The sequence below is a fragment of the Pinus tabuliformis genome, chromosome 4_2 (assembly GCF_031772625.1).
Source record: "Pinus tabuliformis cultivar Carrire ecotype Pingquan chromosome 4_2, CPIR1, whole genome shotgun sequence".
NCBI lineage: Eukaryota > Viridiplantae > Streptophyta > Pinopsida > Pinales > Pinaceae > Pinus > Pinus tabuliformis.
This window is the reverse complement of record NC_142304.1, coordinates 506,079,958-506,103,201: the sequence shown is the minus strand read 5'-3', so window position 1 is coordinate 506,103,201 and position 23,244 is coordinate 506,079,958. Positions and strand designations below refer to the sequence as shown.

At 35.6% G+C, this 23,244-nt stretch overlaps 1 protein-coding gene across 3 annotated transcripts in view; it reads left to right on the top strand.

The window, feature by feature from the left end:
- Window positions 1–15,909, top strand: part of LOC149170219 (4-hydroxy-tetrahydrodipicolinate synthase, chloroplastic-like) — a 69,502-nt gene extending 53,593 nt beyond the window's left edge. For all 3 annotated transcript variants that reach the window (XM_089428947.1, XM_089428948.1, XM_089428949.1), the window contains 2 exons: window positions 12,222–12,305; window positions 14,587–15,909. In XM_089428947.1, the coding sequence (XP_089285073.1) occupies window positions 12,222–12,305; window positions 14,587–15,514 (1,012 nt within the window). In that variant the 3' untranslated portion in view covers window positions 15,515–15,909. The remainder of the gene's footprint in view (window positions 1–12,221; window positions 12,306–14,586) is intronic.
- Window positions 15,910–23,244: the final 7,335 nt, after the last annotated feature.

Below are 23,244 nucleotides of genomic sequence, written 5' to 3'. Positions count from 1 at the left end.
TACATGTTGAAAAGTGTAACTAGGTTCGGTCTTCAAATGACATGTAATTATGATTTTATGTAATAAGATGTAAAGAATAAAAAAAATTATTGTATTGACTTGCTTCATGGGTTTCATGAGCAAGAGATTTTATTTTTGAGTCAAGACTCCCATTGAGAGTCTTTAGGATTTATTTGTCATCTAGTCATAAAATGTTAGAGTCATTGTCATGTAATGAAGTCATGTTACACTTTGTAAAAGGTCAAACTTGTCTATGAAAAGTATACTCCAAGACCTTGTCACTAATCCTCTTCAAGTCGGCCTACAATGATGGAAGAAACAACTACAAGTCGGCCTAACAACAAGTGATCATGCCGACATAAAGGACATGAGGAAAGGTGTATATATAAGCCACACCCAGCCTCACTTAGAGCAAGTAACTCGACTTGCATTCGATCAAGAAGAAGTGAAAAGAAGAGGTGAAACAAAAGTGCGAAGAAGAAGTCAAGAAGAAGTTTGAAGAAGTGATAAGGAGTTTCTTCTGGGCAAGCAAAGGAAAGGGTTCTTTTGGGCATAGCGAAGGAGGATTCTTCTGGGTAGTGAAGAAGGTTTCTTCTGGGGCATCGAAGGAGGAATCTTCTAGGCAGCGAAGAAGGTTTCTTTTGGGGCAATGAAGGAGGATTCTTTTGGGTAACCAAGATTCTCTAGAGGAAGTCGAGAAGAAGCAGTGAAAATGATTTAGACAGAGTTTCTCTAGAAGGAGCCGAGGAGAGCAATTCGAGATCAAGAAGAAAGTCGAGGAAGGGAAGAGGCAAAGCATCAAGGTTAGTGACAAGGTTCTTGGGAGGATACTAGAGTCAAGGGTCTGTGTCATGGTCTTGGTACTGGTCAATTGAAGATCTAGAAGAAGAATTTTGATCGGGTTTTCCTCTCAAGAGGTGAGAGGTTTTGGCCTTGGCTGACAAGCCTACATGCTGTGTCACTTGTCTTTTATTGTGCATATTGGTAATTGTCTTGATGAAAAGAACACAATAATAACATAATGAAGAAAAGACTATAAGCTAAGAAGTAAAAGTATATCATAAGCAATTATCAAGCAGAAAAATATTTTAACTATTCATGCCCTAGATTTCTCAACATAGTATCGGAGCTTAGGTGCTAAAGTCAAGAAGGGGCATTCAATCAAGAAGACATCAAGCAATGATTGTAGCAGATTCAAGGGCAACTAAGGTCAAGATCTTCAAAACCCTAGATCGAAGAAATCTACACTAGCAAGAATCTTGAAACTCTTCAAGAAGGAAGGAAGACTAAATCATTCAAGGAGGATCGTGAATCAAGCTCTCTCTTATCAATCTCTGAAGAAGAAAATCCTCTATCAACATCAAGATTAAGGAGGAAGAAAGCATCAATCTCTCAAGTAAGTCTATGACTATATCTGATAATATCAAAATGTCTTTTTGCAAGGAAAGCAATAAATTGTTTGGGGCTGCAAGTTTCCTTGCATGGAAGAAAAGGACAGACCTAAATCTTATTGAGAATGAGGTCATGGATCACATCAAGGGATCCATAAACCAACCTTCAAAAGAAGATACTCAAGCACATGCTAGATTCATGAAGGGAGAAGCAAGAGCCCAAAGGATTCTTATAGAATCTATTAAAGACTCTCTAATCCCATATGTATCAAAGTTGGACACTGCAAAAGCTATATATGACAAATTGGTAGAGTTTTTTTCGTAAGTATTGTAGGAGAAGTAATCTCATTAAGGAAAGAACTCTACAAACTGAAGATATCCAAGGAAGATGGAATAGCCTCATACTTTATGAGGATATCAGAAATTCGAGATCAACTACAAGAACTAGGAGAAGTCATGTCTGATAGAGAGATGACCACAGTGGTAATGAATGCACTATCGGAAGAATGGGGTAACTTCACTTCAAGTTTATATGGGAAGAAAGAAACTACTCCTTTTCAAGATCTATGGTCACTCTGTAAGATCGAAGAAACCAGACTGAAGGCAAAGGTTGATGTTGGACCAAATGAGCAAAATCAAGCATATGCTGTTATGGCAAGAAGAAAAGGGAAATTTGGAAAGTTTGGTCCTCAAAAGAATAGGAAAAACATGGATAAGGTAAGATGCTATGGATGTCAAGAACTTGGACACTATAGAAGAAATTTTCCTAAACATAGTAAGCACAAGAGGGATAGGGAAGAAGCCCACATTACTGAAGAAGTGAAAGAGCCTGAGTCAAAGAAGCTTAAGAATGAAGAAGTAAAAGATCTCTACTATGACTGAGATCATCTTCTTCACTAGAAGGTACTTTTCACTTGTAATTTATAGATCAGATTCCATGACAAAAGGAATTGATGAGATCGAAGAAGAGAGTAGTTCTTCAGGCAGCTGGTTGTTCCACATGAGGGGCTGCTGTAGGACCCTAGTTAAGAGGGAGCCTGAAAAGGAAGTTTCTTACTTGGAAGAAACTTAGAAATTCCTATGCCAAGAGGGAGCTTAGGTACATTCCTTTTTGGTAGGAATGAGTACATTCCTTTATTGGAATATGCCCTCCCTATTTGAGAGGGAGAGATAGACATGTCATTCTAGTCTTCACCTGGGAAGACAGAATGGAGGATTGGGTAATCATTTGGCATCTGATACTCTTTGAGGATGAGATAGGGCATCCAATAGAAGAGTAGTCGTGGAGGACCGATATTCTTTGAGGGTTGGGGAGTCCAAGATAAGAATAGTCCTCATGGAACACACCTTGAGTACCTAGGCAGGGATGTTCCGAGAGAGACAATGATGAGGGTGTCTATAAATCATTGGTCTCGCCAGCATTGAGCTCAAGTCTTGTGAAGATAAGGCGCTGTTAGTCATGGCCTTGCTATGTAACAATGCTGGTTGATATGATTCTATACAAAAGGAGTTACCAATCCGAATTTTTCTTATGAGAAATTCTTCAGATTGAGAAAGTCCAAGTACCATTATTAATACCTCCCTAGTTAAGAGGGAGTGTTGAAAAGTGTAACTAGGTTCGGTCTTCATAATGACATGTAATTATGATTTTATGTAATAAGATGTAAAGAAGAAAATTACAATTATTTTATTGACTTGCTTCATGGGTTTCATGAGCAAGAGATTTTATTTACGAGTCAAGACTCCCATTGAGAGTCTTTAGGATTTATTTGTCATCGAGTCATTGTCATGTAATAAAGTCATGTTACACTTTGTAAAAGGTCAAACATGTCTATGAAAAGTATCCTCCAAGACCTTGTCACTTATCCTCTTCAAGTCGACCTACAATGATGGAAGAAATGCTAGAAGAAGTCAGCCTAACCACAAGTGATCATGTCGGCCTAAAGGACATGAGGAAAGGTGTATATATAAGCTACACTTGGCCTCACTTAGAGCAAGTAACTCGACTTGCATTCAATCGAGAAGAAGTGTGAAGAAGAGGTGAAACAAAAGAGCGAAGAAGAGGTCAAGAAGAAGTACGAAGAAGTGATAAGGAGTTTCTTCTAGGCAAGTGAAGGAAACGATTCTTGTGGGCATAGCAAAGAAGGTTTCCTCTGGGGCAGCGAAGGAGGATTCTTCTAGGCAACGAAGAAGGTTTCTTCTGGGGCAACGAAGGAGGACTCTTCTGGGCAAAGAAGGTTTCTTCTGGGGAAACGAAGGAGGATTCTTCCGGGTAACCAAGATAGAGATCTAGAGATCGAGATTCTCTAGAGGAAGTCGAGAAGAAGCAGTGTGAAGGATAAAGACCGAGTTTCTCTAGAAGGCGTCGAGGAGAGCAGTTCGAGATCAAGAAGAAAGTTGAGGAAGGGAAGAGGCAGAATACTTCGAGATCAAGGTTAGTGACAAGGTTCTTGGGAGAATACTAGAGTTAAGGGTTTGTGTCATGGTCTTGGTACTCTTCAATTGAAGATCTCAAAGAAGAATTTTGATCGGGTTTTCCTCTCAAGAGGTGAGAGGTTTTGGCCCTGGTTGACAAGCCTACATGCTCTGTCACTTGTCTTTTATTGTACATATTGGTAATTTCCTTGATGAAAAGAACACAATAATAACATAAGAAAGAAAATACTATAAGCTAAGAAGTAAAAGTATATCACAAGCAATTATCAAGTAGGGAAATCTTTTAACTATTCATGCTCTAGATTTCTCAAAATGGTATCGGAGCTTAGGTGTTGAAGTCAAGAAGGGGCATTCAATCAAGAAGACATCAAGCAGTGATCGTAGAAGATTCAAGGGCAACGAAGGTCAAGATCTTCAAAACCCTAGATCGAAGAAATCTACACCAACAAGAATCTTGAAACTATCTTCAAGAAGGAAGGAAGACTAAATCATTCAAGGACGATTATGAATCAAACTCTCTCTTATCAATCTCAAAAGAAGAAAATCCTCTATCAACATCAAGATTAAGGAGGAAGCAAGCATCAATCTCTCAAGTAAGTCTATGACTATATCTGATAATATCAAAATGTCTTTTTGCAAGGAAAACAGTAAATTGGTTGGGGCTGAAAATTACCTTGCATGGAAGAAAAGGACAAACATAAATCTTATTGAGAATGAGGTCATGGATCACATCAAGGGATCGATAACCCCACTTCCAAAAGAAGATACTCAAGCACATACTAGATTCATGAAGGGAGAAGTAAGAACCCAAAGGATTCTTATAGAATCTATAAAAGACTGTCTAATCCCATATGTATCAAAGTTGGAGACTGCAAAAGTTATATATGACAAATTGGTAGAGTTGTTTTCCGTAAGTACTGCAGGAGAAGTAATCTCGCTAAGGCAAGAACTCTAAAAACTGAAGATATCCAAGGAAGATGGAATAGCCTCATACTTTATGAGGATATAGAAATTCGAGATCAACTACAAGAACTAGGAGAAGTCATGTCTAATAGAGAGATGACCACAGTGGTATTGGATGCACTTCAAGTTTATATGTGAAGAAAGAAACTACTCCATGTCAAGATCTATGGTCACTTTGTAAGATTTAAGAAACTAGACTGAAGGCAAAGGTTGATGTTGGAGAACAAATGAGCAGAATCAAGCATATGCTGCTATGGAAAGAAGAAAAGAGAAATTTGGAAAGTTCGGTCCTCAAAAGAATAGGAAAAACACGGATAAGGTAAGATGCTATGGATGTAAAGAAATTGGACACAATAGAAGCAATTGTCCTAAACGTAGTAAGGACAAGAGGGATATAGAAGAATCCTACATTACTGAAGAAGTGAAAGAGCCTGAGTTAAAGAAGCTTAGGAATGAAGAAGAAAATGATCTCTACTATGACTGAAATGATCTTCTTCACTAGAAGGTACTTTTCACTTGTAATTTATAGATAAGAAGCAATATAGGATGAATTAGATTAGAAAATAACATCGTGTTAGAAGCATTAGTAGTAAGAGCTCGTGACATGAGAAGCAGAAAAAATGTTTGGAATAATTTCTACTGTTTACAAAGAATGAGAGCTCTTGGAAACCTCATTGACACCTCAAGTGATACTTATAGAAAGAAGTAGGGGTCATCATTGACTGGGATCATCATACAATAGTCAATAAAGAAACATCTGTCGGGTTAGGATCTGAAAGATCCTCAAGTTTCTCTAATGGAATCCTTATAAAAGGATTCACTGATGTAGAAAGGAAGCAAGAGTTTCATCAGGAGTTCCAACTCGTGGGATTCAAAGGATGATGGTATGATGACATAGCAGGAAAGCTGGATAAAGTCTTTCGTTCAAATAAAGCTTCTACAGGAAGTCTAGATGACTGAAAGGAAAGATGAGGTATGTATGCTTACATAAGATATTATAAAAGTCATGTCATATGGTTGTAGATACTATGGACCATTATTTCCATCTTGGGAAATATGAAAAAAAGAAGAAAGGATCTCCTCCTTTGAAAGATTGCAGAAAAGCATAAAGTCACACTAGATGAAATCAACATAGTATGTTAAGGAACTCTGATTAGATGCTTTTAGGAATGAAGTGTGAACACTGAAAAGAAAGGAAGAGATCGTGAAAATATGCAACAAAGGTAGAAGGCATTGAAAATCCGAAGTCCAAGAATATTTGACTAGAATATCTCCCGGAAAGATGTGAAGACTTTGATAGGAGTTAGAAAAAGATGGAGACCCTTAAAAATGGATACCTATGGGAAATGTGTCAATCTGCACGCAGAATGCTGATACCTACAGGAAGATGTCATGATGAAAGACCATCACAAAGGTAATTTTGATTTAAGTGTTCATCTCTTATTTTTGAACTAATATCTGGATGGGCTTATGTAGCAATGCCAAAGGGAAGATCTGTGGATGACTTCCAGGAAAACCATATTGAAGGATGTAAGATCCTTCCAAAAAATTTGGCATGAAAGAAAGCAAAATGACAAGAAGCAAAGCCAGATGGAAATCTGATGGATCACTTTCTGAAGAAATGAGGACATGCCTAACTCATGGATGAAAGTGATGGATGGTCTGTGCCAAATGAAGAAGCCCCCAAAAGATGAAGACTCCATGACAAAAGAAATTGATGACATTGAAGAAGAGAGGAGTTCTTCACGTAGCTGGTTGTTCCACATGAGGAGTTGCTGTAGGTCCCTAGTTAAGAGGGGGCCTGAAAAATAAGTTTCTTACTTGGAAGAAACTTGGAAACTCCTATGCCAAGAGGGAGCTTAGGTACATTCCTTTATTGGAATATGTCCTCCCTATTTGAGAGGGAGAGATAGACATGTCCTTCTAGTCTTCACTTGGGAAGATAGAGTGAAGGATTGGGTAATCATTTGGCATTCGATACTCTTTGAGGATGAGATAGGGCATCCAATAGAAGAGTAGTCGTGGAGGATCAATATTCTTTGAGGGCTAGGGAGTCCAAGATAAGAACAATCCTATTGGAACACACCCTGAGTACTCGGGCAGGGATGTTCCGAGAGAGACAATGGTGGGGTGTCTATAAATCATTGGTCTCACCAGCATTGAGCTCAGATCTTGTGGAGATAAGGAGCTATTAGTCAAGGCCTTGTTATGTAACAATGCTGGTTGATATGATGCTATACAAATGAGTTACCAATCCGAATTCTTCTTATGAGAAATTCTTCAGATTGAGAAAGTCAAGTACCATTATTAATACGTCCCTAGTTAAGAGGGAGTGTTGAAAAGTGTAACGAGGTTCGGTCTTCATAATGACATGTAATTATGATTTTATGTAATAAGATATAAAGAAGAAAAATAAAATTATTGTATTGACTTGCTTCATGGGTTTCATGAGCAAGAGATTTTATTTTTGAGTCAAGACTCTCATTGAGAGTCTTTAGGATTGATTTGTCATCTAGTCATAGGATGTTAGAGTCATTGTCATGTAATGAAGTCATGTTACACTTTGTAAAAGGTCAAACTTGTCTATGAAAAGTATCCTTCAAGACCTTGCCACTTATCCTCTTCAAGGCGGCCTACAATGATGGAAGAAACTGTTAGAAGAAGTTGGCCTAACCACAAGTGATCATGTCGGTCTAAAGGACATGAAGAAAGGTGTATATATAAGCCACACTCGACCTCACTTAGAGCAAGTAACTCGACTTGCATTCGATCAAGAAGAAGTGCGAAGAAGAGGTCAAGAAGAAGTACGAAGAAGTGATAAGGAGTTTCTTCTGAGTAAGTGAAGAAAAGGATTCTTTTGGGCATAGCGAAGGAGGATTCTTCTGGGCAACGAAGAAGGTTTCTTCTGGGGCAACAAAGGAGGATTCCTTTGGGCAGCGAAAAAGGTTTCTTCTGGGGCAGCGAAGGAGGAGTCTTCTGGGTAGCGAAGAAGGTTTCTTTTGGGGCAACGACTCTTTTGGGTAACCAAGATAGGATCTAGAGACCGAGATTCTCTAGAGGAAGTCTAGAAGAAGTAGTGTGAAGGATAGAGACCAAGTTTCTCTAGAAGGAGTTGAGGAGAGTAGTTTGAGATCAAGAAGAAAGTCGAGGAAGGGAAGAGGCGGAGTATCAAGGTTAGTGACAAGGTTCTTGGGAGGATATTAGAGTTAAGAGTTTGTGTCATGGTCTTGGTACTCGTCAATTGAAGATCTAGAAGAAAAATTGTGATCGGGTTTTCCTCTCAAGAGGTGGGAGGTTTTGGCCATGGCTGACGAGCCTACATACTGTGTCACTTGTCTTTTATTGTGCATATTGGTAATTGTCGTGATGAAAAGAACACAATAATAACATAACGAAGAAAAGACTAGAAGCTAAGAAGTCAAAGTATATCACAAGCAATTATCAAGCAGAGAAATCTTTAAGCTATTCATGCCCTAGATTTCTCAACAATACATACATATAGTACCTCACTCAATATATTTAATATTTTTGTGAATTAGGTATTCACTTAGAACTTTCAATAATTAATTTGTTTATCTTTTACTGGACAATTTTCATAATAAGTTAATATGTATACTAGCACAATGCATGTGATGCATTCATATGTAGCTATCATATGCATGTCTCGTATGCATGCTAATATTCCTATGCCCCCTTTAATTTGAGATGGGTCATTACAGAAGTGATCCAACCCTATCACTAGATGACAAAGATTGTGGCATTGGAGTAAAAATACCCACTAAGCTTGGAGAGGCCTGGCTTTTTGTTGCCTTTAAAGTCATGGATACTTGAAGTCCTTCCCTTGAGAGAGAAGGGAGAGAAACACCTTGTTCTCATCCACCATAGACGCCACCTCCGCTAATTAAAAATGATCCGCACATGTAAGTGTATCCATGCACAAACCATTGGTCGTAAACAACAGATTACTGAGAGATCCCTTAAAGGATTGTTGCATGCATTGATCTTGAAATCTACAGCAATATTGTAAGACCCAAGGGTACCTCAATTGGTTTGCTATCAACATGCATCAAGCTGGAGATCTGAACACTTGATTGCATGATGTGAACTAGACAAATGTGGAGAAGTTAACTCAAAGTGAGGGCTAATTAGCCTTCCTATGAGTGGATCTAGGCTGGAGGAGATCCATGGATTGATTTTTGAATATAAATGAATACTCTGTCGATCTTGAGCTTGGGGAACATGAATACATAGTCTGCCTGATTAGAAACCTTAGGAAATTGATTTACTTCATCGAGATGTTTGGAAAGATTGTCTAGGAAGTCCATGCTAAGCATTAACAAAATCTTGAATTGACATGCTAAGCATTTTTTATCTTATTTTAATGCTTAGAGGGTGATATTGATGACGAAGATCCCAATATAGGGAAAGATTTTGATGATATGTAGATATTTGTTGTAGAATGATTTTTTTTGGCTGCTAGAGGCCATCTAGGGCCTGTTTTTAATGTATTTTTGGTTCAAAGATGGATTGCATTTGGTGTTATTCTGGTTTTGTGCACCCTTACATGCTCTATAAATAAGAACTTTTTCTTATTTGTGTATAAATGGTTAGGATTCATATGGATGCACATGAATATGTGTTTTTCTTTAAAATTTGAATATTTGGTGTTTTTGGTTGACTGGTTTTTTGGTTTGTTTTTTTATCGGGACTGGTCCGATTCTGACCGGTTCCTGGTCCAGGGGGTCTACCGGTTCGATGAGTGGTCTGGTTCTGATAACATTGCTATATGGCAGTCCATGATCTAGTTTCAAAGGCCATTCTTTTAAATGGAGACTAGTTTGCCTTAAGTTGGCAGGGCTTTTTGTGTTTTGTGATAGTGATGATTTGGGTGCTTGGGCTTCCTGCCATAATTTTGATTTGACAATGCAAACGATACACATCTAGAAACATAAAAAGCCCAAGAAAGAAAGCTTTGAGTTTAAAGCCAACCTGGTGCAAAGATGTCTAAAATTTTTATACTGTAGAGTTTGATGCAGGACAAAATTCTCAAGCAATATTGTAGAGTCCGAGGCCCCAACTGTGTGACATCCTCTTGTCCAAACCCCAAGTCCAAAGTGGAGGGTTTCTCGTTGGTTCTTACAGCTCAGTTCTGCCATAAAATAGTGACACAAATGATGCAGTTTTAGTTTTTTTGAAGGTAACTATAGTGTTTTTTCTTTTCCACTAAACCAATTTAATTTTCATGGTCTTTCTTAAGTATGTCTTTTTTCTTTTCTGCTTTTTGTTTATTCTGGGGCCTTTTCTGTTGGCCATTTCTTACAGGATAGAAATGATCAGTAGAAATGCTGACTGCTTCTTAGAAATGGGTTCCTGTCCGGAAATGGGAAATCAGAACAATTTGCTGGTGTGGTTCCTGTTTTGGGATGGTTTTCTGCCAGAAACAGCTCCTTCAGATGCAGTTGATGGTAACATAGAATAGAAGGGTCTAATGCACCAAACCACAATTAGACTTAAAAGTTGGGGATTGTCCATGAAAAGGTTGCATTTATTGCATGAAGAACAATAGGTTTGTAGCTAAACAACTTTAGGGCGTTTGCATTGCTGGATGGAGCCTAATAAAGAGGAAGCTTGTAAAATAAAGCCTATTGGAGTTATGCTGCAAAAATCTGATGGGCCTCAAACCCACTTGTCCCAGGATTGTTGATGCAGATATGCAAGAGACCAGATTGGAAAGAAGATTTGAACCATATAATAAACTTACCAGTGTCATCTTTGCCAAATGGGCTTCAAGGGTAAATCTCTAAGGGGTGGATTATAGTGTTGAATAGACATACAGAAGAAAGCAAACCCAATGTACAATAGAAAGAGAACAGTAAAGTTCAAGGAGATGGACTTACTTATGTGTGTCCTACTCGTCATTATTTTAAGGAACTTGATATGTTACACTGGCAGGTTATCATATGGCACAAACTTTAATTGGACCCATGTTGAATGACATTAATCTTCATTGATAATTTTTTATTTTAGTGAAATGGACTGTCTAGGCTTAATATTTTCCAATATTACCTCTGATTATGCAATGGTTAGAATTTCATCTAGAATGTACCTGTCTTTTACTTGACCCTTAGTTGGTATTTTGTTTTTAATGGTTTTCTAGTTTAATCTCAGTTAAGCTTCTTTTCCTGTCTTATATCACATGGTGAGTTTTTCTTTCGAAGTCTGCCAACTGTTTTTGAGGGCAAAGATTGTAAAACTTTGAAATATCTGACAAATTTCGTCCAAATTAGACTTAGTTGAAGATAGCAGCACTTTGTTTGTAGTCAAAGCACACATGAAAATATAATTTGAAATCAAATGTACAAATGTCCTTAATCCTACTACTAATATAGTATTCTTAATACAGATGAAAGTAAACCCAGCGTATGCCTGAAAGAGAACCGTAAATTTGGACTTACTTATGTGTGTCCTACTCACCGCTAGTTTAAGTAACTTGATATAGCACTGGCATGTTATCAGATAGTACAAGCCTTAATTTGATCCATGTTGAATGACGTTAATCTTCATTGATAAATTTTGTTTTTAGTGGATGGACTTTACAGGCTTAATATTTTCCAATATTGCCTCTCATTATGCGATGTTTAGAGCTTCGTCTAGAATGTATGTCTTTTACTTGATCTTTAGTTAGTATTTTGGTTTTAGTGGGTTTTCCTGTTTAAGCTCAGTTACATTTCTTTTCCTGTCTTATATAACATTGTGTTTGTTTTTCTATTGAAGTCTGCCAACTATTTTTGAGGGCAAAGATTGTAAAACTTTGAAATATCTGACAAATTTGGACCAAACTAGACTTAGTTAAAGATAGCAGCACTTTTTTTGTAGTCATAGCATGCGTGGAAAATATCATTTAAAATCAAATGCACGAGTGTCCTTAATCTTACTCCTAATATAGTATTCTTAATACAGAGTTAGGGAAGCCTCCCTCCACCCCCCCAACACTCACACACACACATACAAAAATGAGGCGTGATTAGAGTTTAAATGAAAACTTAAATGGTGGGCCACATATATGATATCCTAGCGCAGGTGGTCACTTAAGCATCACAATTTTTCTTGCTATTGCGTTATGCAGACTCTAATACAATTAAATGTGCTGTAATATTCTTATTACAGAAGTGGGAAGGCTTTCCCCCTCAGTCACAAAAGTGAGGCGTGATTAGAGTTCAAATAAAAATTTAAAGGTGGCCACATATATGATATCTTAGTACATTTAGTCACTTAAACAACACGTTTTCTTACTATCATGTCAAGCAGACTCTAATATGCGACCTGCAATTATCTGTGCTGAAATATCTTCAAAATGTAGAAAGTACCTATCCATTTCTTTCCTTCAAATCTTGTCCTTTTAAAAATTGAAATTGACTTATGTGAATACAGGGAAAGCAAAAGATGGAGACCAGCAAGAGCAGCTACTATGCAAGATGTACATCTTCCTATGCGAAGCTTTGAATTGAAAAATAGGTTGGTCTACGTGCTTCTTGTTTTGAGAAAATTTATGAACTGTAAATGATTGGTGCTATTACTTGTTTCGGTTTCTCTTACAAAGATGTCATATCAATAACACTGCATGTGATTACATCCAGTAACTTGGAAGTTGAAATCATGATATCTATCTCAGTCCGCACTTAAATTCATAAGATTACTATTACGTCAATGAGTTTAGAAATATTTATCAATTCCCCCAAGCCACCCCCCTCCTTTAAGGACGCCAGTGTACAAATCTTGTCAATCATGCTGGAAATACTTATCTTATGGATGAGACCACAAGAGTGATTAAACAAGAGAAGATCCTAATGAGAGGGGTAGGGGTTTATAATGTTCTTTTAAAACTTTTCATGCCCTTTATCATGTAAAATGATGGAAAATGTTTTCACATTTAGATTTAAAAGGTGGTGTCTAAGCACAAAAGAATAACCACGAAGGAAAGCCTTTATCGAGGAATATAGTAGTCCATTCTCTATTGTCAGTTTCAGGTTTCCAACATTTCTAGCTATATTGCCAGTTGCTTATTTTATGACTAATCAACATCTGCCATCAAAACAGTTCTTTAGATACTATATGCTGCCCATTCCTCTCCGGATTCAGTATGCCAAACGAAGTGAATGCATACCAAATTATTTATCAGAGTTGTAAGCGCCTTTATATGCATAGCTAAGTTAAGCTAAGATCATTTTATTAATGTTTAACTTCTGAACTCAGTAACATGGCAATTTATTTCCTATCAGATTTATCACAGATATACTGAATAAAAGAATGGCCGGGATCTTAACAGAACTAAACAATGTAAGCAAATAAACAACTAATCTCAATCAAACATTACACAAGTTTTCTGCCTAATAAAATCAGTTGTTCATTATATCTTTGGAACCTACAAGGGCTCCTTTACAGGGATAGAGGCCCTCTATGGAAATTACATACAACAAAAACTTGGATCTGACCCAGCTGATCAAACCCTGCTTAAGCTGATTTGGATCTTCCCTGCTGCCCCTTGTAACTTCCTTGAACCCAGCACACTTGGATGGAAGTCCTTCTCCACCCAATCACTGTGATATCATTTCCTCAATGTTGTGTGCTCACTCAATGTGTCTTCTTCCTTATCTTAGCCTTTCTTATATAACTTAGAGTTATGACTGAATCCACAACCCTAATCAACAAAGTGATTGATGGTTGAGATTATATCTCACCTCACTTTAGATCAATGGTTGAGATTCATCTAATTCACTTACTCAAAAACCTTTGCATTTTATTAGATTAACTCACTTTTGTCCTATAAAAGAAATTACTTTAATCACTAAAATAATTGCTAAGGTTAAGTGTGTATTAGGCAGATTCTGCACATCTAGACACTTTGGCCTGTGCAGAAGTACCTGCCCGAGCTACAAACATCAACAATTAATGTCCAACAAATGACATTAAGCATCTTCTAGGTCTATGCTGAAAGCAGAAATTAAGATCTATGAACAAGCTAGAAACTAAGAATAAAAAACATTATGTTAATGTCCTTTCTGTGGGTTATGTCACAACTACAAGCATATGCCCATTCACTTCCAACTTGAGGATGAGCAACAGAATGTGGTTTCCTGAAATAAGTGCAACTACTATTTTACTTTTGTCCCTAATCTGGACCTTTTAGTGTTTTCGTTCTTCGTTCTTTGAATATGTTTCCTATTTGTGTTCTATGATAATGTTTAGAAACAAATGAGGTGAAAAATTCCAATATTAGAGACCAAAATAAATGCGGCAATTTAGCAGCTGTACTTATTCAAGGACACCTCATTTTGTTTTTCAGCTTCAAGTGGGAAGGCATATGCTTATGATTGTGAAGAAACAGACGGAATGGGTTTCAGAAATCACGCCATTAAATTTAATTATTAAAATTTAAAATTACTAGCTGCCCATCACTCGGTAATAAATAATTATTTAGAAAAGAAATTATAAAATCTGTGCTTCGCATAATGCCTTGACCCATCTGCTATAGAGATTTTTTTGTTTCTTAGTGATGTGGAGAGTATGTGTATAGAATACTAAAATTATGTAACATGACATGCTTTGGCACCCTTTTAGGCAAATGCCTATTTATTTCTTGTTAGATTATTCCTAATTTGAATTGCGCTGCAACAATAAAATAAGGTAATACCTCATTTACACTTTGTTATCTTCTCTTGTTATTCGCTGTGTATGAGTTTTGGAAATTAATCCTACTATTGTTGATTCAACGTTCTTTTTTCCTTTGCTTTTACAGAACTCAAGTCAATGAAATTAAAAAACTCAAGTTGATTACAGCAATTAAGACCCCATATTTACCAGACGGACGTTTTGATCTGGAAGCTTATGATTCTCTTTTAAATATGCAAATAGTCAATGGTGTCGAGGGTGTTATTGTTGGAGGAACAACTGGGGAAGGACAGCTAATGACTTGGGATGAACATATTATGCTAATTGGACACACTGTCAATTGTTTTGGTGATGCAATCAAAGTCATTGGAAATACCGGAAGCAATTCAACAAGAGAGGCAATACATGCAACAGAACAAGGCTTTGCTGTTGGAATGCATGCTGCTCTTCACATTAATCCTTACTATGGAAAGACATCACATGAAGGAATGGTGTTGCATTTTAGAAGTGTGCTTTCAATGGGTCCAACCATTATATATAATGTCCCTGGCCGGACTGGACAAGACATTCCTCCATTAGTAATAAAGAAACTTGCAGAGAGTCCAAATTTTGCAGGTGTTAAAGAATGCGTAGGAAATGACCGTATTAATGAGTACACAGATAATGGTATGGCTGTCTGGAGTGGAAATGATGATCAGTGTCATGATGCAAGGTGGAACTATGGAGCTAGAGGTGTCATCTCTGTTACAAGTAACTTGGTTCCTGGTTTGATGCACGATCTTATGTTCGATGGGAAGGATGAAGCTCTGAACAAAATGTTATTACCTTTGATGGACTGGCTATTTTGTGAGCCTAATCCGATTGCTCTTAATACAGCTTTGGCACAACTTGGTGTAATAAGGCCTATATTTAGGTTACCCTACGCCCCTCTTCCTATTGAGAAAAGGATCCAATTTTGCAATATTGTTCGAGATATTGGCCGCAAAAGTTTCGTTGGAAATAGAGATGTTCAAGTTCTAGAGGATGAAGATTTCATTCTCTTGGGTCGGTATTAGAGGTTGAGTTTTGAGTGAAGCAGCAGTTCAAATACATGATGTTTTCACAATATATTATTTTGCCTTGTGCAGTGCATATCATTTTTTACTTCGTTTGAGCTTGTGACCGAGGCAATATGTTTGAAGACTTCGTTTCTGTGCTTAGAGATTTACTTACAAGTTACAGTTACAGGATATATAGTCAACAATGATTATTGGACAAACCTATGTATGAGTTAATTTATACTGTTATCTGTCAAGGAAGTTGATACATGAAGAATTCACATGCATTTCCGCTGCATGGTTGCTAAATTATTGGTCATTTGCAAGTTGATGAATTTTCTTGTCTTTCCACGAGCTATTTGAAGCATGAATATTATTTATTGGTAATATTATTGCTATGAGCCTTTTTATCATCGGAAAACAGTGAAATCATACAATGTCTGTTGCAAGTATAGGGGCACTTCCGTATGATATTTTTGTTACTTTCTATTTTTACGTGCCAATCTTTTAGAACGTATTAAAAAAGACGTACATGTGGGGATCTCTGATTATGGTTATGTTGGGGTTTTATTTGGAGATATTGGCTATTTCTGGACGGGCCTCTGGTTTTGTATTTTCTAGTTGCCAATAGTTTTTGTTTTCTACTGGCACCTGACTGTCACATGGCTCTGCACGTGTGATCCTATCCTGTTCATAGAAACGGAATTGGTATATTTCATTGATTTCCTTTCTTGTTTGCCGCAATTTTCTTGAATGATCGACCAGTTGTGGATTCTCATTGTTATATTATCACTCTGTTTCGTCGTCATTAAAGTTATGACTGATGTTATTAAGGGGATCCTTGGAAGTGTTTCATCACTAGGCCATTTATTGTGGATTTTATTCCCTGGAGTCAAGTCATGCCAATTTCAGATAAGACTGAATAGGTCCAACGCTATACCTGCACTCTTCTGCAGGCACCTAAGCAAGAGGCAATCTTATTGGTCCCTTTCGAACAGGATTTCCTGCTCTAATGCATTCAATTTTATTTAATTGTTCTACACTGTAATATTGTTCACTTTCCTGCATGGAGGGGTGATTTGGGTGCCCAACATCCCATATTCATATTCATGTATTTTGTATTTTGTTTTTGTTTTTTTTTTTTTTTCAATTTCTCGTTCGATTTTTCATTTTCATTTATATTTCAAATTGAAAAGATGCTTTGATTTGAGATATGTAATTTTTTTTGGACCATTTTTTTATATTTCAAGTAATATAATAATATGTATAATTTACAAAGGGAGGATGTAAAAAAAGAAAAAGAAAAAGTACTGTATTGGGATAATAAAGTCACATTACTATTTGTATTTTGAAAAACAAAACACAAATAGAATAAGGTGTTAAGCATACAAAATCCTCACATGATTTAGTGAAATAAAACAAAACCATGGATACAAGGGCTAAGTATCATAAAACCACAAATATCGTTATCAGAGGGCGCACAATTATAAAACATATATTCAACATCAAATTAAGTGTAATCCACAAGGATTGCAAATTCTGTGTCATTCTCTTTGGGCTTGGGCTAACTCATTATTTGTAGTTAATTAATGACCCTCATCCATCATCATTATCCATCATCATTCTCCTTGAATCCTTTGGGCATTATTAAATAGACCAATGCGATGTATAGTGCTTTATCATCCAAAAGTGAGTGGGGAGTGGCACTTTGTTGACATCAGTGAAAGTTTGATTAATCTATATAAGAAAAACAATACTAATAAAATATAGTAGTGTAAACAAATTTACCCAAGAAACCCTTACTCAGAAAAACCAACTTGATTGAGAGCTACATTTATCTTATTGTATTAACTTCACAATTTCTAATACACTATCTGTATCTTGAAAAACAAAACATAAATAAAATGAGGTCTTAAGCATACAAAATCCCCACATGATTTAGTGAAATAAAACAAAACTATGGGTACAAGGGCCAAGTACCATAAAACCACAAATATCATTAACTGTCGTTTCAAAGGGTGCACAAATATAAAACATATAATCGACATCAAATTAAGTGTAAGCCACAAGGATTGCAAATTCCGTGTCATTCTCTTTGGGCTTGGGCTAACTCAATATTTGTAGTTAATTAATGACAGATGACCCTCATCCATCATCATTATCCTTGAATCATTTGGCCACCATTAAATGGACCAATGCAATGTATAGTGCTTTATCACCCAAAAGTGATTAATCTATATAAAAAAAGCAATACTAATTAAATATAGTAGTGTAAACAAATTTACCCAAGAAACCTTTAATCAGAAAAACCAACTTGATATGTTAAGTTGGATTACATTACAACCCTAATGTTTTTCATTGAAATTGATTTATAATGGGTTAAAAAACCATTGGTTAAAAAATTAACCCAATTATTACTATTTTTTTGTTGTTTCCTTGTTTTGTTTTCCTTTATTTGGGGATTGTTGGCCCTTCTTGCTCCCTAGATGAGGTTTGGTGGTAGGGTGGTGGAAATTAATCACCCTTGTAACCCCTTTATATTGGGATGATCTGAAAGTCTACCTACAAAGTCTATAACACATATAAACAATGGTCAACTTTGTTTTTTTATCACTTTGCTTCCATTACATGCATGCATGATGACAAAATGTGTTAACTCAAACCCTAACGAGACATTTGAGATGGCACTAATGACCAACCTCTAGAGTGTTTAGGTAGGATATGACTTAGTGTGTAAAGATCTCTGCCCCTATAATCTAAAAACTCCATTGGAATAGGCAAAGAAGACAAACTGCTTATTCCTAAATGTTATTTGATTTAAAGTCTTTTGAAGATGAAATAGAATTTCCACTTGAAGACATTTAAAGTTGCAACAAAATCCACAATCTATATTTGTTTATTGTTGAGCAAGGCATTTTTCCAATTTAGTTGAAAATGGATGTTAAACTGGTATAGATCCATCCATTACCATATAAATCCAAGTACATTGCTAAGTATGACACTAGCCTTGACTTTTTATAAATAAGCAATAACAAAATCAGAGAGGCTATTGAAATTATGAAATTTCCTCAGAACCTCAATAGGGACAATGGGATTGAGATTAGTGGAAATTGGTTCCCATGATTAGACAGATAAATCCCTCCAAATCTTTAGAAGCATAGTTTCTCTGATTCCCCAAAATTAATTAAATAAATAAATTAAATTAATTACTTAAATATAAATAAATCAATCAATCAATTAAAAATAAAATTATTTAATAATAACCAAAATAACAAAATTAAAAATTTATTCCAGTTTATAGTAATGATGGTTAAAAATTAGCATTTGATAAAGATTATTAAAATTAAATAAAATTATTTAATTAATTAAATTAATTGACTAATTAATCAAATAAATTAAATAATTTACTTATTTATCAATTAGATACTTAGGGTTAAATAAAATTAACATAAAATAGAAATAATAAAATTATTAAAACAGAAATTATAAATTAATTAATTAAAAACTTATTATAAATAAAAACTAGAAACTAATCAGATTACATCATATACATAAACTTATTACAATTAAATATCTCATTGTTTTAATTAGTTATTAGGGATTAATAATTAATTTATTTAACATATAATTAAAATCAAATAATTAAAATAATTAAAATTAGAGTAATAAAACTAAAATAATTAAACTTAAATAAATAAAATAATTAAAATTAAAATTAAAGAATTCATATAGGGTCGGCTTCTATATAAAAATTTATCATTTTTTAGGTTTATATATACTCTGGTCGGAAGATTCTTCTCTCAAAAAACTATCATTCATATTCTATCAATTTTGGTCCTGATGATGGGCCCCCTTTGGGGTTCGAAACATCGACATAACGAACATAATACTGTGGATAATCCGGATCATGCTACTCCAAAAAACTACCACAGAAGCTTAAAGTATAAAATAACAAAATCCTTCAACATTAAGTACCACTCTTTAATGGTGCATTTACCCTAGCAATATGAGACCATAGACTTTCCACAAGAAGATTTTTATTTAGAGGGGGAATGGGAATCTCCTATGCCATCTGTAGCCCCATCTCCAATGCCCATATTATCTCCTTGTTTCAATGCCTCAAATGAATTGGACATGGTCACAAGTTTGGCAGAAAAAACTTATTCAACATCTTAGGCTTTTGTGGAGCCACTTTACCTTCTTGGGTTTTCACCTTTGCATGCTTGTGTAACAATGACAACAACAACGTGTACACCTATGAACAACGTTGTAGGGTTGAGACCTTTAAGGGCCATACGTTACACTTTTGGCTGTGAAAATACAACAATGGAAGATTTTTGGTGCTTCACATGGAAGCAAGTTGTTGAGGAATGATTTGAATTTGACATTGATTTTTGGCATTAAAGTCTTTTCTTGACATAATTGTGGTCCAATGATCTTGACTAATATTTGAAGTTTAAGGGCCTACTTCAACTGTGGAGCTCGAGGCTTAGGGCTTGCAATCATAGGCCTTGGTTATGCATATGTGGTTCCCAATCAACGCTTTAGGGTTCAACAACAAAAAAACACGGGGTAATTTAATAAAGCGAAGAAAAAGGCATTGAATATCACTGGGCTACTCTAAATATCTCTGAAAATTGACCTAAACACAAGTGTTTGATTTGAGAGTGAAAAACCCTCCAGGGTTTTGACAAATGAATTTCCATACATGTTGGGCTATATTGGGGAACTAGGAATAGGAACTCAATCTAGAGAGCATAACTCACTTTGTTAAGCAAAAACATTGAAGACATTCTTGAAAATCAAAGGCTCATGTTCCATGGTTGACACAACTCGATTATGGGAAAACAATGAAATCATACAAGTCGTTATACAAGTATAGGGACACTAACGTATGATATTTTTGTTATTTTCTATTTTTACGTGTCTATCACATTTACATGTTTGATTTTGTATTTTTAAGTTTTGAAATAATGGAAAGTTTAATATGACACTAGTAATAATATGCAGATGATTGGTACACCCAATGGCAACACACAATCTTTTAGAACATACAAAAGAAGAAGTACATGTGGGGATTTCTGATTATGGTTATTTTGGGGTTTCATTTGGAGATATTGGCTATTTTTGGATGGGTCTATGATTTTGTATTTTCTAGTTTCCAACAATATTTGTTTTCTACTGGCACCTGATTATGTCATGGCTCTGCTCGTGCGATCCTGTCTTATTCATAGAAATGGAATTGGTATATTTCATTGATTTTATTTATTGTTTGCCACAACTTTCTTGAATGATCGACCAATTCTGGGTTTCTCATTGTTATGTTATCACTTTGTTTGCTTATCATCAAGTTATGACTAATGTTATTAAGGGGATCCTTGTAAGTGTTTTCATTTACAAGTGTCATCACTAGGCTGTTTATTGTGGATTTTGTTCCCTGGAGTCATGCCAATTTCAGATAAGACTAAATAGTTCCAACTCTATACATGCACTATTCTGCAAGCACCTAAACACAAGGCAATCTCATTGGTCCCTTTCAAACATAATTTCCTGGTCTAATGCATTCATTTTTATTTATTTGTTCTACAATGTAATATTGTTCATTGTGGAGAGGAAATTGAATGGAGACTATCTAATGGCCATTTGGCACATGCAATGGTGCTTTGGGTGTGCCACATGTATATGAGCTATTATATCATATATATTTTATCGATTTCTTATTTATAACATGGGGTGTGAAATGTTGAATATATAACTAGGTTCTATGTAAAGAGAATTACAAATTATTATTTTCATTCCTGAGGCATGGGTTTCATGCTCAAGGTTATTTGATTTATAGGTCAAGCACCCATTGAGTGCTTCTACGGCTTATATTTGAGTCAACAAGTCATAAGAGTCATGGTCATGTATGTAATACCCTTTTGGGCATGTTACATATTGTAAAGAAAAAAATATTTGAGTCAAAATAGAGTCAAAGACCCTCCAAGACCTTGTCATAGTGCTACAAACAAGTCAACCTTCAAAAGGAGAAAGTCGGCCTACCTAGAGGGACAAGTCGACCTATTAGGGCACTCAAGGAAGCCTATATATAGGAGCATTCAACCTCATTCAACAACACATACATCCAACAACAAGAAGTTTGATAAAGGCAAGAAGGAGACCTAAAGAAGAGTGAAAAAGAGGAGGTGAAACAAGCAAAAGAAAAACAAAACTTTTGGATCTGTTTTGGGTTACATCTCTTCACACGTGCGAGATCTAGGGCATCACCTTGCTATAGTAAGAACAAGTTGCAAAAGAAGCTGAAATTTCAGTGACAAGAAGTCAAGTTTGCTAGCCGAATAATCAAGGAAGAGAGGGTTGTCTAAGTGAAGAAGAAAGAGAGCAAAAATATCCATAATTCTCTCACACGTGTCACCTAGGGTTTTTACAATAGGGGGCCGAAACTTGCAGGTCAAAATTGCAGTCTAAGGTTGTAGGTCCAAAGTTTAGGTCGAAGAAGAAATTGTAGTAGCTACAAGGCAAGGTTGACTTGGTTTCACTGGCAAGAAGACGAAAGGTTTGACTAGGCCTTGGAGGAGTCTTCGTCAAGGGTCATATGTATAGGAATTCATCATTTGAAGTTCTATAAGAAGAAAAAGAGTTCTTGTGGGTTTTCCTCTCAAAAAGAGACGTTTTGGCCCTGGCTGATAGCCTACATCTTGTGTCCTCTTGTCTCATTGTTCTTTATTTTTTTGATGGTTGTTTGATGATAAGAACACTAATTATAATCAAGTGAAAGAAAAAGCTAATCAAGTTAAGTAAATACATCACAACAAATATCAAAGTAAGAGAAATTACCTAATCTAGTTGCCATAGATTTCTCAACATGAAAGCTACTTATTTATCTAATTTATAACATGGTATGTTTCTCTCTTTTTGCTTCCTTTTTTAAATCAATGCCATTTATATTTTCTTTGATTTGAAATGTTAATTTCTTTTTGGACAAAATATTTATATTGCAAATAATGTAATAATATGTATAATTCCTATTTTGCAAAGGGAGGATGTCAAACAAAAAAAGAAAAAGCATTGTCATGGGATGATAAAGCTACATTAATATTTATATATTGAAAAACAAAACTTAAAAATAAATTGGGGTGTTAAGCACACAAAATCCTCACATGATCTTGTGAAATAAAACAAAACTATGGGTACTAGGGCTAAGTACCATAGAACCACAAATATCATTAACTGTTGTTTCAGAGGGTGCACAAGCATAAAGCATATAATCAACATCAAATCAAGTGCAAGCCACAAAGGTTGCAAAATGTGTGCCATCCTCTCCAGACTTGGGCTAACTCATTATTTGTAGTATTTCATCAATGACCGATGACCCTCATCCATCATCATTCTCCTCAAATGGTTTGGCCATCGTTAAAATGACCAATACGAATTATGGTACTTATCATCCAAAAGTGATTTCAGAGTGGCACTTTGTTGGCATCACTGAAAATTTTGATTAACCTATATAAGAAAAACAATACTAATAATATTTAGCAGTTTAAACAAATTTACCCAGGGAACCTTTAATTAGAAAAACCAACTTAATTGAGAGCTACACTTCTATCTCATTAGATCACCATCACAATTCATATACAATATTTAAATATTATGCAACATCTAAAACCTTAATATGTTAGTTGGATTACATTACAACCCTAATATTTTTCATTGAAATTGGTTTACAATGGGTTCAAAAACCATTTGTT